The sequence below is a fragment of the Neophocaena asiaeorientalis genome, unplaced genomic scaffold (genome assembly GCF_003031525.2).
Source record: "Neophocaena asiaeorientalis asiaeorientalis breed wild unplaced genomic scaffold, Neophocaena_asiaeorientalis_V1.1 scaffold49, whole genome shotgun sequence".
Lineage (NCBI taxonomy): Eukaryota > Metazoa > Chordata > Mammalia > Artiodactyla > Phocoenidae > Neophocaena > Neophocaena asiaeorientalis.
Window position 1 is genome coordinate 2632024 of NW_020172456.1, and position 17378 is coordinate 2649401.

General features: G+C 45.8%; 2 protein-coding genes across 4 annotated transcripts in view; one reads left to right on the plus strand and one right to left on the minus strand.

Annotated features, from left to right (window-relative positions):
• Positions 1-4388: 4388 nt before the first annotated feature.
• On the minus strand, positions 4389-12334 carry AHSA1 (activator of HSP90 ATPase activity 1). 3 transcript variants are annotated; one of them, XM_024737872.1, is made up of 9 exons: positions 12083-12334; positions 10526-10716; positions 8685-8767; positions 8166-8283; positions 6994-7082; positions 6009-6137; positions 5444-5545; positions 4901-4952; positions 4389-4783 (listed from the first exon to the last, which is right to left on the minus strand). In XM_024737872.1, exons 1-9 carry the CDS (start codon positions 12160-12162, stop codon positions 4611-4613), a joined length of 1017 nt encoding a protein of 338 aa, XP_024593640.1. In that variant the 5' UTR covers positions 12163-12334; the 3' UTR covers positions 4389-4610. The 3 variants fall into 3 exon arrangements, with proteins under 3 accessions (XP_024593640.1, XP_024593641.1, XP_024593642.1); XM_024737873.1 differs by lacking the exon at positions 5444-5545 and having other exon boundaries at positions 12083-12299; XM_024737874.1 differs by lacking the exon at positions 4389-4783 and having other exon boundaries at positions 4927-4952; positions 5337-5545; positions 12083-12299.
• A 427-nt stretch (positions 12335-12761) lies between these two features.
• The window catches only part of VIPAS39 (VPS33B interacting protein, apical-basolateral polarity regulator, spe-39 homolog), a 24832-nt gene continuing 20215 nt past the window's right edge, over positions 12762-17378 (plus strand). Inside the window, exons 1-3 of the mRNA XM_024737895.1 lie at positions 12762-12882; positions 15630-15722; positions 16583-16688. Of these exons, the coding sequence (XP_024593663.1) occupies positions 15630-15722; positions 16583-16688 (199 nt within the window). The 5' untranslated portion in view covers positions 12762-12882. The remainder of the gene's footprint in view (positions 12883-15629; positions 15723-16582; positions 16689-17378) is intronic.

Below are 17378 nucleotides of genomic sequence, written 5' to 3' on the forward strand. Positions count from 1 at the left end.
GCCCCCGGGGGGGGGGGGGGTGGCAGGGGGACAGCCTCGGGCAATTTCTGTGGTGTAAACGTTCCCACTGTGGCCCACTTCAGGCTCCCAAGGTGATGTCGCTGAACACTCTGAGCTCAGAGTTGGGAAGAGATGCATATGATCAGCTCTCCCAGCACACCTCGTGCCTCTTCCCTGCCTCCCCTCACCCCTCATCTCCCGCTTCCCTCTGCAACCACACCTTCTTGCCTTCTGCGGGGTTGAAATGCTGATATCCCAACTGTCTCTGTTCATAAAAGCCTCCAAAAGTAGGGAACTTCAGTCCTAGCCCCTAGGCAGCTGCCCTGAAACTCTCTGGGAACCTCAGCAATAAAGCACTTTATTTTCAAATTCTGTCTGATGAAGAATTTGGAGCCCCAGCAGAGCAGAGGGGTGTAGGGAGCCCTTGCTTACAGTCCAAGCCAAGCTCCCCTGGACTGCGTTTGTGATTACCTAACCCTGCTGGGCAGGCAGAGCTCCGGGGTGCAGAGTTTAGTTTAGACTAAACATCAGTTAGGTAATCTTTACTTGGTTATCTTTACTCAAACTCGTAAAGGGTTACCTAGGAGGCAGGGAAGAGCTAGCAGGACCTTAGGGGCACATTCACTCCAAGTCCTTCGGTCAGACAGGTCAATTGCATTTACACCAGAGGAAGTGACCCCACTTCCCCAAGCAACTTGCTGCAAGGGGATCCAATGCAGAGTTGTCCCAAGAACTACACCTATGAGAGAGCCCTACCTTAGTTGGTACCCTTACCACACACTCCACTGTCACTTCTGGCATTTGGGGAAGTCACATCAGGAAGCAGAATGAGACAAGGTGTGTTCAGAGCCACTACCTGGAGAAACTCAGAAAGCCAGATATTTCCAATTACATCACACCTAGAGGGAGGTTTATTAGTCTGGTCCGGGATCACCATCTAACAGCACTCTGGTGCAACTAGAATATTACAGGGTCAGAGAGGCCAGGATCTCGGGTCACTAGGTGGTAGCCAAGTTCCCTTCCCTGTCTCTTGTCTGGGGAATTCAATACGATTAGCACAGGAATGTTTCAATTATGTTTTAGCTGAAACTTAAAAAAAATAAATAACAAGATACAGATATCCCAGAGTCTGTTTTCACAGGAAACGGCTAATTCCCCTCCTTTCTAATATAATTTACCTTGACACTTAAACACACTAAATTTAATCTATACCTAATGCTTTGTCTATTACCCAGACTGAACTTAACCAGCCCCATTTTTAATCCAAGTGACATGCTAAATTACTACCACATCAGGCCACAGGTGAGAGAAACTAAAGAAAAGGGGGCTGAAAAGGAGCCTTGAAGGGGCTGGGGCATTGATCAGCTATAAAATGGTGTTTATTCAAACTGTACAAAGGAGAGAGAGATGCTGTGCAGGTGGCTGCCAGCTTAGGGAACACCTGTGTGTGAGCAGAAAGAATCACAGAGGGGTCACTGACCCTGTTAAAGGGAGGATTTCAGGAGCCGCTGGTATCAGAGCCAGGAGAGGCCCATGAAATCAGAGAGGACCCTCCCCCGCTCTGGTCCAGTGTAGGCCGTCCTGGCTCACCTGGCTGTTCTTCCCATCCCGGACACCAGGAGCCATCCGTGGCTACGCATCCAGCACGAACACCACAGCTGTTTCTAACTTAGCTGCCCCAGCCACCTGGATGTTTGTTTTTGCCCCATTTTTCCTCCTCTGGGTTACCTCGTAAAAGGTTCTAGGCTAGGCAAGACCGGTCACGTTGAGAGCTTTCCCGGTGGTGCAGTGGTTAAGAATCCGCCTGCCAATGCAGGGGACATGGGTTCAAGCCCTGGTCCGGGAAGATCCCACATGCCGTGGAGCAGCTAAGCCCGTGTGCCACAACTACTGAGCCTGCACTCTAGAGCCCACAAGCCACAACTACTGAGCCCGTGTGCCACAACTACTGAAGCCTGTGCACCTGGAGCCTGTGCTCTGCAACAAGGCACCGCAATGAGAAGCCCACACACCGCAACGAAGAGTAGCCCCTACTCGTCGCAACTAGAGAAAGCCAGCACGCAGCAATGAAGACCCAACGCAGCCAAAAATAAATTAAAAAAAACAAAAAGACTGGTCACATTGAATTCTTACTAGGGTTTAAAACAACCAACAGTACAAACCTGCCAGATCCTGCTGGCCTCCCTCGGATCTTGGAAGACAGGATGTTTCAGATCCTTTGTCTCATTGTTCACAAAAGGGACCCAGATGTGCTTCTTTGGCTCTTCTATTACAGTTAGATTTTCTTAACATGTTGAAGTGCTTCTCAAAATCCACCCCTGGTATCAATATCACCTGGGATATTAAAATGTAAGCTCACAGGCCACACCCCACACCCACTAAGAGTATCTAGGGGTGGAGCCCACTTTCCTGCATTTAACAGGTTCCCCTCACATGGTTCTTAGTTGAGGAGAACCCTTGGCCTAGGATTTGCAATTTGGCCAATTAACCAGATTTTCAGAAGATCAATTCCTGCTCAAGGGAAAATGTGTGGGCCTGGGAGCCCAGAAGTCAGCAGGTAACATGCCACCGGGGGCCAGAGCTTCTACATCCATCTCTAATGCTCTTATAGGTACCTATTATACTACCCATTTTACAGATGAGGAAATTTGTCCAATTTGTTAGGAAGTGACACATTTACAATTCAAACCCAAGTCCAAAGTTCTGTTTTTAGCTCTGTCAGTCTGCTTTTTAGGCTCCGATGGCTAACCAAAATGTTATCAGTGAAATGGAAGTGGTGAAAATTGGAACAGCCATCAGTACTGGGGATATGAATGTTACCGAGCTGTCATATAACAGGAACTTTGCCTGGTGCTTCGGTTATTACTAAGACACTTGGAAACTTCACTTCAGATTTTTCCTAGGTATTCTGGAATTGGTAACTCTCCCGCCAGGTGTGAAAGGGGTCCTTTTTTGTCACTGGTCTCTGTGTTAGGAGGGGTCCTTGATTTGCTGTTTTTGTTGATTTTGGCCACGCCATGCAGCACGCGGGATCTTAGTTCCCTGACCAGGGATAGAACCCATGCCCCCTGCATTGGGAGCACGGAGTCTTAACCACTGGACTGCCAGGGAAGTCCCAAGGGGTCCTTGATTTGATTCAAGCTAGAGCACAGGTAGTTTATCAAAAAGTTCTGTTTGAAGCCCCAGGAAGCAGATCTAATGCCGAACTAGATGCAAATTAGTTCAGCCCAGCACTTGTTGATTAATTCAAGCCAAAGGAGGATATTGGGGGTCTAAATTAGCCGGATCAGTACTGATTTCCTACTTTAATTACATTTTGGCCAAGTCATGTTGGTTGGATTAGCCTGCAGACCTCACTGCCACCTAATAAAACAGGCAAGGACAGATGAAGGAAATAGCTGTAACTGCAGGAGGTAGTGTCTGGATTAGAGGGTGCTGACTCACACTGAGGTCACCAGGGCGGGGCTTGTCGAGGAAAATGACCCTCCCTGTGAAGGTACAGTTTACCTCTTCCTGCAACGTGGCAATCTGGACCCCACTGGAACCCCTTCGTCAGTGCTCAGTAAACTTGCTTAATGGAACCAGGTATTTAAAAATACTCTATATTCGTTTCTTCCTCTTTCTGGGAGTTAACAACAGGCCTGGAATTTCCTATTCCAGGAAGGATGCCTAACATGCTAGAAATGCAGCTGCTTCTTTTCAGGGATGAACACAACAAGGCAGTAGACAGTGGTTTGGACTTGAGCACTGGCTCTGCCGTTACGGTCCTTGTTCCAAATTCCAACTCTGCTAAATTATCTGTTGTAGGGTCTGGGATATGCGTTAAGAAATCCAAGGACTAGGTTCTTGTGAAACAGAAATAATGGTAGTATCTGTTTCACAGGGGCTAAATTATGGGGGCTAAATAAGCTACTGCAAGGGAACTGCTTAGTACAGTGTCTGGTACATAGTAACCGCTCAATAAACAGAAGCTCAGTGAACAGAAACCCAAAGCCCACAGTTCCCCTTGGTCACAGGGTGGGGAATCTCTTTCTACACCTCAAACCAGTACCTGGTTGATCACCTCTTCTTGGAAGAGGACAAGAGGCCATGCAGAGTGGATGCCACCTGGACCAGCGATAAAGTTTCTTGGTACCGTTCACCCCAGGGAAACTCCACCCCACATTTCCCTCAGTGAGGGGAAGAGACCCGTTTTGCCAGTCTGCAGTATGAAAGGACATGAGCTCAGGAATGCCTGATGGTGAGAAGTAGGCTCTTTTCAGGCCTCTTAATTACATACACTTATGCAGACGGAGATAAAACCCCTCCGTTGTTTTTTTTTTTTGTTCAAAACCTTCAAGGGAACTCTTAATACCAGCCACCCCGTCAACACAGGTTCCAGACATGCACGATTTTTAAATTACGTTTATTTAGCGTATGTACACATAAAAGAGAAATCACCCTCTGTTCCCACCCAGCAGAAAACATGCACAAACCCAAGGTATACATGAAGGGAAGGGGCCCCGGCCCCAAGTGAGTGGTTGGGCTGGTGCAATCCTGTAAGTCACAAGCCCCAGTCAGGAGAGGGCTGGACTGACGTGCTCGGCGGGCTGTACCCTCTGCTGCCGTTCCTAAAATAAGCGTGCGCCGTAGCCGAAGGTCTGTTTGATGCCCTCAAAGTAGTACCGCTGCCAGCCCTGCCGTGTCCTCTCCTCCTCAGGGGCAGGGATGCCTCGGCCTTCCATACACAGCTCAGTCTCTCCATTCTTGTCAATGAAGGTCAAGGTGATGGTGGCAAAGTGCCCTGGGGAAAGGCAAAGGGGAAGGAGGTTTCAGATCCAGGGTTTCCATGTGGGTCTGAGGCTAAGGGAAAAAGAAAAAGTTCCGGGGGCAATGGCAATAAATACATATGCTTGCTTACCTTCTGGCCAAGATTTAAACCTCCACTTCATCACAATATGTTTCTCAGGGATCTAAAATAATCAAAGAGGTCAGCCTATACTATAGACTGCAACGTACCCAGTCCTAACAAGCATCACCCATCTGCCTTTCGTACGGAGCCCATCATCTGCAGCTGTACTACTGATGAGGACAAAGTGGACCAGAGTTGGTAGCTCCTGCACTGACATCAGCCACAGCCTCTCCTCTTACTCCTAAGTTGGGTCCAGTCACCTGTGCCCACGTGAAATTTCAGTGCCACAAACGGAAAGCCGTAAGCCACCAACGTATCTAACTTCTCTTCCATGTTTGATTTTTCCAGGAAGAAGCAATTTTACCCCACTAAAGAAAAATTTATATGAAAGCAAGAGAATTCAATTGTAGCATTCTTTTGAAAAACAAAATGAGGTTTTACTAACCAAAGAGATTACAGCCTTAAATTTTATCTACAGAGCTGAAAAAGAAAAGGAGGAAATGTTATTCTTCTGACCAGACAAAAGCTATATCCTGGCAAGCACGTACTCACCAGATCAGTGAATTCTCCAGAGACATTGCCATCTACCAGGTGAAACTTGCCACCTTTGTCTGCTTCTAACATTGCAGGAGCATGGGTAAAGGCCTGAACAAGCTGCAGAGCAAAAGGAGGTAAGAAGATGCATGGCCCTCGCTCTCAGTGGGACCCAGAAGTGCCAGCTGACACCTGTATGCCTTAGCTCTCACTTCCAAAGACACTACTCTGCCCAAGAACCAGGTTCAGGCTCTTTTCTGTTCCACTGGAGACCAGGCTTCGACTCAAGTAACTCTTTCTGAACCTCGGATGCCATTATTTCGAATCCATTTACTTTTCTAACGAGAATGATTCCAGTGGTTCCCACTTACATGACCCAAAACTAGCATAAAAGAGAAAAAAGAAGACGAATCCACTTTGATGAGTGGGTTGAACAAAAGTGTCTTCCCTTTGCCTCTGAGTGTACAAGGAAAGCTTCACGGTTCCACTCAGCACTTCCTCCGCACAATGCGGGGATGTGCCCACAACTCCAGTCATTCGGGACAGCAGATGCCAGGAGCTGGAAGGACAAGAGTATACTTACCTCCTGGGTGGTAAAAACTCTATAGAGCTCCTCTGGTGATGTCAGGAAGGTTTCTCTAAGGGTGATCTTACAAGTGGGGATTTTGACACCAACAGGTCTTGCCTGGGTTTTTGAAGGAGCAGACTTAGCCTGTGGAAGTGGCAGTGAAATTGTCAGTTTAGAGGAACAGTGAAACCTCAATTAACAGGGTTTCAGGGATAGCCCTGCTCTTCGTTCTCACAAACTTTTTCACCTCCAAGGCTAATTATTCCAGGGAGTTAGAGGAAATTTATGTGCGCGGGCATTTCAGTCAGAAGGAGAACTTTCCCAGCAAATCCTCAATGCCACTCTAGGTGAAAGAAAGGGACACTCATTTAAAAGCCCATTGCTGAAGGGCACACCAAATCATAAGGTATTTCTGAAGAGCCCCAAGTGATTCTCAAGCAGAATTTCTATGCTTAAGTAGCTGGAAGCAGCACCCCCAGAATATCCTCCAGTGTGCTGACAAAAGGGCAACAGGGCTGAAAACCAAGTGCTGAACCCAAACCACACCAGTTCCAACTCCAGAAAAAATATTTGCTCACCCTGCAAATGGAGTGAAATCGATCAGTCTCCTGTTAGGTGAAGTTAGTGATTACGTAACCCCTGATACCTTGATGACACCTTTAGTATCAAAGTATGAAATGTAGACATAATACTTAAGATGCATATAGGTGAAGACCACCCTGCGTTCATAACCTCCTCACTGGGGTTAAACACAACAGTCGGACTCTGAAGTCCCTGATGGCTTCCATTTGCTCTAAGGGGTCTGTTATAAATGAATAAACACCAGGTTAAAGATGGGGAGACAGACAACTACACTCTGTGGACTCTCTACAAAGCACCAGCTCTGGCTCAGAGGTTAGGGTGGGAGAGAAAGAGCTGATATAGAGACTTATGAAGGAGGCAGTGCCTTAACTCCCTTTCCAGATGGCCTCCCGCCCCAGCACATGGGGACACGGGTTACCTTGTGCTCCTCAGTTTTCAGTGCTGGCTGCCCGGCTGGGTCTACTGACTCTCCATTCATTGTAGGCAAGATCATACCCTGCGTGAACTCTGAAAAGATAAAATCCCAGATCTTGGAAGTTATTTCTTAGTAGCTGAGACTCAGGGTTTCATTGTAGTTTGACAAACATGGCCATCTTAACTCAGATGGAGGTCACGACAAGGGAGGGAAGAGTAATCCACTTTAACGTCTTTAACTTTGATCTATGCCAGACAGGTATCTGAGTGTATGCTACAGAACGCAGTATGTTCCCTGGGATTATTTTAAACCCCTGACTCAATTAGAAGCATCACGACTTGTTAAGTGTACGTGAGGTCTACTGTGGATGGCAGCCAATGAATGCAGTGGCACTTCCAAAGACTTCAAGAGTGTGCCAAGATACCCACAGCTGCATATTTAGGCCCCTTTCTCCACTCTGCCGTGCCTCTGTAGGACAGCCACAACCAGTTATGGCATCAGAGCACTGGTTCCCACCAAAAAAGGTTTCCACCTCTCTACCAGTGCCCTCTGATGATCATGTGTACTCCGACGCCAAGATCAGAACACACTGGCAGAACTAGAATTCTAGGGGACAGCTGAGCTGGCTACTATTCACATAACCTCTAAATGTCCCTGGAGAATGCGCATCAAAAATGGTGCAGGACACTACGCTCACGTGGTGAGTCTGGGGCTGCCAACTCTTTAGATCAGCAAGTCTAACAGAAATACAATCTCAACCTCAAATGTAATATTAAGTTTTCTAGTAGCCACACTAAAGCGTTACAACAATTGATTTTAACAATATACTTAACCTAATATATCCTAACTACCATTTCAATATGTTATCAGTATCAAAAAATTATTGAGACGTTTTACTTTTCTTTTAAATACTAAGTCTTCAAAATCCATAGCGTTTTTTGTACTCGCAGCACATCTCAATTTGGACTAGCCACCTTTCAAGTGCTCAAGAGCCGACACGTTAGACAACATATCTCTAGATCTTTCCCTTACTTAAGGTTTATAGACTGATTTTTAGATGAAATAAGCCTCCTCCCCCCAAATTTTTATCCATTTGCCAAAGAAAGACCTGTCAAGCCCCTTAATTAGCATCTGACTGGTGGAAAACTATCTTCTCATAAGTACTCAAGGGATACCTGTTTTGAGGGTGCTGATGTAAATTCCCATTGCTTCTCTTAGAAGTTTCACCCCTTCTTCCTTCATTAAGCCCACGAGATTTGTGTCAGGCTCATCCTTGGCAAGGCTCACACTAATCTGAGTGAAAGACCAGAAGTAGGTGGTAAATAACTTGCGAGGCGCCCACACTGTGGAATGTCAGTGCCGAGCGATCAGGTAACTGCTAACATTTCCAAAGGAAATGAGGGTTGAGGTTTCTGTACAATCCCCATGAGTGCTCCTTCTCGAGGTCTCTCTGCCAAGACAAAGGCGGCTAATGTTAGAACCCACACTACTCACTAAAGCAAAGTAATTAAATAAGCACAAGCTGCTCTGGGAGCTCCCGATGGCACCAAAGACCTAGAGAATCATCTGCAGACTGGGGTTCTGAATGCTGGGGCCAAGCCTGGCCTGTAATGTTGAATGACAGGTCATTTTTCTCATCTGAGAATAAGAGGATGTGGAAGACTCAGACAGATGAGGAAACAGAAAGCACAAACCTCCACTTCATCCACGCTATTTTCATCAGACAAATTGGGGATCTCCACATGGCCCTTGTACTGCACCCCAGACTTAGAGGTACCTGTCAAAAGTAATGCAATGTTATCAGTCTCCTTCTCTTCTCTCCTCCTCTTCTGCTCTGGAGTGCTAACTACTATTCTGCTTACGCTTCTTTTGGGCAACTGAACTGACCTTTATTTTGAGAGAATGCCATGCCAGATGCAGCCACTGCCCCCCACCCTGAAATGTCCTTCCCCATCAGATTTCTTGAGGCTGTGCTATTACAGTGTGGGACCAAGAATTATGTGAATTTGGCACCAGCATGAACTCTGCTAAGGAGGACTTGGTTGACAGTCAATACAGACAGCTCTGCTAGAACGCTTGTCTGGAAAATACAAATTTGTTCCAATACTATTGATATATTAAGGGACGATTTGATCATAACATGAATTTCATGTTTGCTTATATGTGATTTAATCCTTGAGAAACACTAGGTGAACCCACAGAAACCCAAACCCAGCTGAATGGAGCTGTATAGGAATACGCGAAATACACATCTCAAACATCTGTCTGCCAGTGACTTCAGCTCACTGTGTGTTAGGAGCCACGCCATCCACTAGTGGTGTTATAATGCTCCTTCTCATGTCAGGTGACTCCCCTTCCACCACCTCACAACAACCCACATGCCTCAAGGCTTCTGACACCACTTTCACAAGCAAACTTCAGGTCTTTGTCAAGGTAAAGCATCGTATTTATCATGTTATTTATGTATTTCTTATGATTTAACACGTGTAAACTGTGCCATCAATTTTTACATTCCTAAATTTAAAAAAAAATCACTGATAAAACTTTTTTTTTAACATCTTTATTGGGGTATAATTGCTTTACAACGGTGTGTTAGTTTCTGATAAAACTTTTGAGTGTAGTGTCACGTCCCTACCCCCATCTTCCCGACAAGCCCTGTGGTTTTTGTTGAGAGATTCTGCGTACTGTGGTGATCTTTAGAAACACATGTGTCATGTTATAGCAGAACTAACTGTTTTTCAAAGTTAACTCACAAAACACTTATTTATCTTTACTTCTCTAGGCCTTAGTTTCTCAATCTATAAAAAGGAGACTGGGCAAGATGATACCTAAGGTTCCTTCCAGACTGCTGTGCTTTAGTAGTTTAAAAAACAAAAAAAGACGATAAATACATTTCCCCTCTTTATTAACATTCACTTGAGAAATGTTTATTGAAACAAAAATTTATTTCATGCTTTGCCCCATACATGTACCCTTTTAACTTTACTGTCTTTTAAAATTCAGCTTCCCAACAGTCAGGACCATCTAACCATGGGCCCAATTCTATGTTAATATCTTCACAAAAGGGACATTAAGCTAGAGAATAAAACTGACCCAAGTTATAATCACATGCAAGCTTCATTACCACAGCACTCTGAACTGTTAGGGTCACACTGGAGAGAGTTAAAAAAAATTTTAAAAAAGAAAGAAAACCAAAAAACTCCCCCTCCCCACTTTAAAATCATCCAAGAGGCAGAAATAGCTAGTCTGAGAAATGTCACATTATATGTCCCAACACAGACCAGGTCCAGAGATTCAGCAGCTCAGCTGCTTCATCACTGGGGACTTGTGAGACTCTGATAGAGGAAACCCATTAATAGTGTCCCACAGTGGCAGAAGAATTTCAGCATCCAAAACTGTTTTCAATAGGACTCCAAAACAGCATTATCTCCCTTGAAAAAAGTTCATAACCTCTCAAAAACTGTTCTCCCCGGCTCCTGAACAGGTCAATCAAAACGCGGTTAACCTCTGTCCTAAAAGCCAAGCATAGACTTACCTGTCCAGTTTAGTTTGATGCTCCACTCATAAAAGAAGATAAGTTTGCCTTTGCGATTGTTAATAGATGCCTCTCCATCAAGCTTATTCACTTCTGTCACCTCGCACTTGCCTTCCTCATTTTGCACACGCACTGCCAGGAACAGTGTTTTCAGCTTATCTGTGGACCAATTTGAAGCATCTCTCTCTGTCCTGCAAAACAGAAACAAAGCTATGGACCAGCAGCCAAATGAAGGATACAACTGCTTGCTTTATGCAAGAGCACCCAAGGCTAAAGGAGGCTGGAAAAGAACACAAAACCCTCAGCCCCACTCCAGTATGTCCACAAACGTGTTACTCCTTATTGACAGTATGGGACTCCTAAAAGGAAGACCAGGAGTCCCATACTATCAATAAGGACAACTGCTGTAATAGAGTGGTTTCAAACTAAATGGAAAATTCTGCTTTCCTTTCTCAGCATGATGGCGCTGGGGTCAGCATTAGACACTTTAACGCAGCGCCCCCGTCTGACCAAGTGGAAAACTGCACATCTTGCTGAAGTCAGGAGCACACAACGGGGCCAACAGAATGCAGTATTGAGCTAAATGGTCCAGTAACGATAAACCAATAATCTTGATCTCATTAGCACAGTGTTTTGACCTGTCAAATTCAGGCTATGCTATAAAGGCTCTACACATTCTATGCCCTCTAAATAGCCATGAAAACAATGTAAGTCCAGCACTTCAAAACAAACGAAAATTAAGTCAAACACTCTGTGTTAAGAGGAAAGGAGGCAGGCTGAGATATAGAAAAGAAAAACTATCTACCTCCCCACTTTCTAACTAGTAGAGAAAACAACAGTAAAAAGAGCTGCAACAAAGTAAAAATACAGTAAAGACAGTATGAACAAAATTCACTGGACTCAAAAGATAAGACATTACTTGTAGAGGATTTCATGAAGGAGAGCAGGCTTTTAAGAGTGGTTGGGTTATAAACCATGATTGCCCGGCAACCAGGGGCAGTCCCTGGAGCTACAATACAACTAACTTAATAGTTCCGGGTGATAGGCCACGGCGCCTTCAGCATCACTGGGCTCTGGGCACTGGCAGAACACGTTCTAAACCTTAGCCTTCTAGAGTGAGGCAGCAGTCCCCTATGACTGACTTTTAATTCCACCCGTAAGCCGGAAAATAGGAATTCCAACCCTCCCGAGACTAACACTGCAGTCTCCCAACACAATCCACGGCGGTTTGGGTCTCACTGACTCCTGCGGCCACGAGTGGGAAGCATCTCCCCGCTCAGGTTGAATGCAGCAGCCAAGGGGTTCTGTTCTCATATCTGAAACCCCTCGTCTGGGGCGCAGCCCTCCATGTCGTCCCCCCGCCTCCCCCGCCAATGAAACGGAGGCCGGAGGGTGGAAGGACCTGGGACTACGGACCCCTGTAACAGGAAGGACCCACACCCATCTCCGGGCAGGAAAGGCTGCCTCGGCCCCAGCTTTGTCCCGGCCGAGGTTCCAGGGACCCTGCAACCCTGGCCCGGCCGGAGCGCTCCCGCGGCCTGGCCCGCTGGCCCTCACCAGTGCCAGTTGTTGACGTTGGTGGCGTCCGCCCGCTCCTCCACGATCCAGCGTGGGTCGCCCTCACCCCACTTGGCCATCGGCTCTCCGGTCGCGCCGCCACCAGCTCCCGAGCAGCCACAGCCACAGCCTCAGGACCGCGCGGACCCAGCCGCCCGGCAGCGCCTGGAAACTACTAGAAACGGCCGCAGAAGCTCCTGGCTTGCTTTTCCCTCCACCTCCCCGCCCCCGCCCCCTCCCCGCCTCAACATCCGGCTCCTCCTCCCTCCCACCAGGTGCTTCCGTTCCGCCTCGCCGGACCTTAACTTCTGTCTGTTCTAGGGATCCTTCAAACTCCTTCGGGTTATCGCCTAAAAGACACGAAATGCTACCGCTCACACGGTCATTCCTCACCCGTGGAGACACAAAGGACACTTCTCATTGTTTCCCTGAACCCTTAATCGGCCATGCTAAGCCTCATGGGAGTTGTAGTCTTGTTGACTGACCCGCAGGATAACCGCGGAAAATGTAGAGGAAAGGACTTAAGCACGGTACGCTGCGGATTCTGGGAGTTGTAGTCAACAGCCCCCTGTGGCCCGTCAAGACAGCGCCCGATGACAGAGGCGGAAAGAACTACAACTTCTAGCATGCCCTGCGGCCGTTTTTTTGACCCCACGGACCTCATTCCCACAGCCAACCGCCTCTCTCTGGGACTATCCCCTTCCGCCTCTTTTCTATGCCGCATAGCCTGTCTAGAAAGGCCGGACCAACGGCTGAGGACTCTGACGCTGACCTGAGAGGGAGGGCTCGGTGTGGAAGAGGTGAGGGTGTCCCAAAGCCCTTGGGCCGCATATCTGGCCAAGTCAAGCCTCTCCGCATCCATATCCTTTCACTCTGTTCTCTGAGGCGTCCTTAGGACCCCCAGGCCTGACTCTGTTACTCCAGTCCCGGCGACCCGTGGGCAGGCAGCCGCTGTCCACTCGGGGTTGGGGCCGCGAGTGAGGCCAGACAACTGATTTTGAACGAGCATTTACTGTACCAGGGTTCTGGGCTCTGGCCACTGCGGTTGATCCGTGTTTCCTGGACGTTCGCCCGTAGAGTTTTATTAGTTTAACCCACATTTCCTCGTCTCGGTTCGTAGCCTGGCTCTAAAAATGATAAATGAATCCGAACGTAACTTCTCAGTAGCTGGTTTCTGGGGTGTCCTAAGGCCGGGAGCGTGTTGGTTATAGATATTTTTGGTTGAATCGTTTTCCTTTCTTTGTCATGTTCCTGTTCTTCCCTCGGATCTACTACCCTATATGGTGGGATCTCAGTAAACAAGCGACAAGGACAAGCCTTTGAAATATTTTAAATCATGTTGAAACTGTTTTCTCAGTCCCTCTTAAAATTGTACCTGGTTGCTTTATAAATTCTAGAACCATTAAATCATTATCTTTTTACTTGCTAAGTAAATCTGTGTTCTCACTTGGCGCTAGAAGTACAGATTAGTGTCAGATGTCCACTGCTGTTGCATGGTTAAAAAAGATTCCAGAAATCTTCTGGTGGATTTTTGGGTTTGTTAGACACATTCTATGCCCATCCGTAGATATTTACATTTATTTATTTACTGTAGTAATGACCTGCCTTCGTTTTCCCTAGAGTGATAAAAGGACCATGCAAATTATAGTGGAAATGACCCAGGAGACAGAAAACCTGGATTAGCTAGGAGCAGCTAGCTTTAGCTTAATACTTCGATAATTAATCCTTTTTTGTCTCATTTCCCTCATCAGTGAAATGGAATCTGCCAGGCCTGCGTTACAGGGTTGTTCTGAGGATTACAAAGTGCTTTATAAACCGGCATCTGTATCAGAGGCATTTACCTGCTGCATGCACACCTTCAGTGTTTGTGATGGCTACTCAGAATTTTTGTATCAAAATTTTTTTTAAGCTTCAGGAATGCTTTGAAATATTCTTCTATCTTTTTCCAAGATAGCGATTTATTAATAATAAAAATTAATACTGAACATTAATTTTCTGTCAGCATATGTGCTTTACATGTATTGTTTTAACTGGTTTAAGCCTCACACCAGTCTTAAAAGGTAGGTTTCTATTGTTATGCCCAAATTTTGCAGATGGCTGAGATAGAAAGATGGCAGAAGATATCCTATACTAAAAACAACTAACATTTAGTATTTACTTTATGCTAGGCAGTTTGTTAGCTGTTTCTTGACTCCTATTCTTCACTGCAACCCTGTGAGGTAGGATATCACTTTCTCCAAGGCTTAGAAGTAAATAACAATATTTACCCAGTTTGCTCAGAATTGGAGACGCGACATTTGAATTCAAGTCTGCCTGACTACAAAGCCTATGCTTGTTCCAATATAAGGGATGATTTTATTGTTTCTGCTAGCTTTTTTATTTGGTTTTGACTCCCTGGATTAAATATACAAAAAGATTTTTAAGCCGTACTTGGGTTCAGTAGAAATCAATTAGTGATGTCCGCAATGGGAAAGAACCAGATAGTAAAAAGTTCTCTTCCTACCTTTGCCATCCCTGGATCCCCTGAAAACACAGTGAGAGCAGAGTATGTTAAGGGCCATTGGGAGCCTCAATGGGGCTGCCATGATGAGTGTTTCTTAACCGTCTATTGAGAAAGGTGCTACTGAGATGAAAGAAAAAGCAAATTGATATTTTAGAATTTGACACTTTGTAGCCTTTGGAGTTATTTTGGGTGCTGTGGAAGGTTCAGTACCTGGTTCTTGGCTTACATCAGTTTTCACTCTAATCCAGTTGGCATTGATAGTTTAGTCTGTAATTCTAAGGCAAAACTTTTTTTCGGGGTGAAATCTAATTTTAGAGTAGTTATGAGAGGGACTTGTGTTTTGACTGATTCTTTATATACTTTTTTGGCCATGCCCTCATTTCCCACATTTTGGCCAATACTTGTTAATAAATTAATCATGATTTGAAGATACAAGGGGGATAATTTAGCTTCCTTTAATTGCTTGCTTGCCTTAAGGCATTTAACAAGCACACATGAGAGCAAGATATATGTCAGTTTTATTCACTGTAGTATTCCCAGAGCCTAGAACAGTGCCTCAGAGATGGCACTCAATAGATACATGTTGAGTACATGAATGCAGTTATTATCTGTTATATTCTTGCTTTGATTGATATTGTATATTCAGCAAAGTTCGTGATGCATTCTTTTAACACTTGCCTGCTTTGTACTATTACCTTCATACATAACCTATGCTGAATACCCGAGTTCTGTTGTAGGGTCCTTCAGAGAGGGACTATTTTTTGCACTTTAAATATTCCTTACAGCACCTGAGAGAGTGCCGTGAAGAAAGTAGCAGCTCTAGGAATGAATGACTACTTGTGGGTAATCAGAGGATCAAAAGTATGATTTGATTGGAGACCCAAGGATCTGATTTTATATGGCATGTTCAGTATTTGCTTTACCAGACACTTTCACACATCCCTGATTACTGTGGGGAGTTTGTAGTCTAGGAACTTAAAACTTTTGGAGCTCTTTTGAGGGGAATCCAGAAAGGGACATATATCTGTCTTCCTCTCACTCCAGATGAATCGGACAAAGGGTGATGAGGAGGAGTATTGGAATAGCTCCAAGTTCAAGGCTTTCACCTTTGATGACGAAGATGATGAGCTCTCACAGGTAGGTTTCCATGAACAGTTGCTGAAGGTCTCACCCTCTTCCACTGTGTACCCTTCCCCTTGCATCCTCAGTAACCTGTCTCCATGAGGCTCAGAAGTGTTTTCAGTCAGATCTTTAGAAAGATCTTCATGGAAAAGAACCCTGAGAAAAGAGGGGGATTGTAAAAACCAACTCTCTGCCCTTTTTCCTTTACATTCTTAAGATGATTGATTGCTTTGAGTTTTTTTTTTCAAGAACCCCCCTGTCTTTTATCATGTGATATAATTTATTATTATTATTATTTATTTATTTTTATTTTTTTTGCGGTACGTGGGCCTCTCACTGTTGTGGCGTCTCCACTTGCGGAGCACAGGCTCCGGACGCGCAGGCGCAGCGGCCATGGCTCACGGGCCCAGCCGCTCCGCAGCATGTGGGATCCTCCCAGACCAGGGCACGAACCCGCGTCCCCTGCATCAGGAGGCAGACTCCCAACCACTGTGCCACAAGGGAAGCCCCCAATTTATTATTTTTGAAGGATGAACTGGATTGGAAGTTTGTCTTTATTGTGTCTATTTTACAAATGGGGAAGCAGATTCATTTTTGGAGAGATGGATAACCTCACTACAAAGCAAGTCAATACCAGGAGTGTGATTAGAATTCAAAAGCGGTTTTGATTCCTCCTGACCTTTTGTCACTGGACTCCAGTGTTGGCTAAAAAGCAAATTGTTTTCTTGGCAAATATCTAGCAGGCTAGGCTTTCAGTTGCAGAGGGTGAAAATGTTGGCCATCTTCAAGACCCAGTTCCTCAGCCTTCTTGGCTGTCAGAAAGAGAGGTGAGAAGTGATGACTGCCTGAGTGCCCTGCCTTATGTCTGTCTGCAGTTAAAGGAATCCAAGCGGGCAGTGAATAGCCTTCGAGACTTCGTGGATGATGATGATGATGACGATGACCTGGAGAGAGTCAGCTGGAGCGGGGAACCTGTGGGAAGTAAGTAGAAGAGGCCCTAGGAAGGATTAATTATTCAGGGTTCTTACCACTAGTAAAGTCTCCTCAATACTTGTCAGGGAAGGGAATGAGGCTAAACTATTTTCAGATGAGCACACATCTGGAAATTTAACCCAGGAGAAGATACTGGGGAAGTACAGCAGTAGTTTCCATGCGGCTATCTAGGCCTGCTACCCTAGGGCTAATGCTTGGCTGGCTATTTCAGACTTATTTGGGGTGCTTGTTAAAATTAGATTTCTAGGTTTCACTCCAGAGACTCTGCTTCAGTAGGTCTTGGGGATGGGGGTGGTTGGGGGGAGGGTGGGGTCTCAATTGATAATAAGCACTGCAGATGCTTCTGATATGCAGTCATATTTTGGAACTGCTGACTGAAATGCTCATAACTGGCTAGCAGAACTGATTTCCTTAGCCACCAAGTCTCACTGCCTAGCTATTCTGTAATACCACTTACACCTTTGCAGAGTCCATCTGACTTTTTTTTTTTAATTTTCATTTATTTATTTATTTATTTAGGCTGCCTTGGGCCTTCGTTGCTGCTGGCGGGCGGTGCTCGGGCTTCTCACTGCTGTGCTCGGGCTTCTTGTTGCGGAGCTCTAGGCTCGCGGGCTCTACAGCACAGGCTCAGTAGTTGTGGCGCACAGGCTCTAAGAGCGCAGGCTCAGTAGTTGTGGC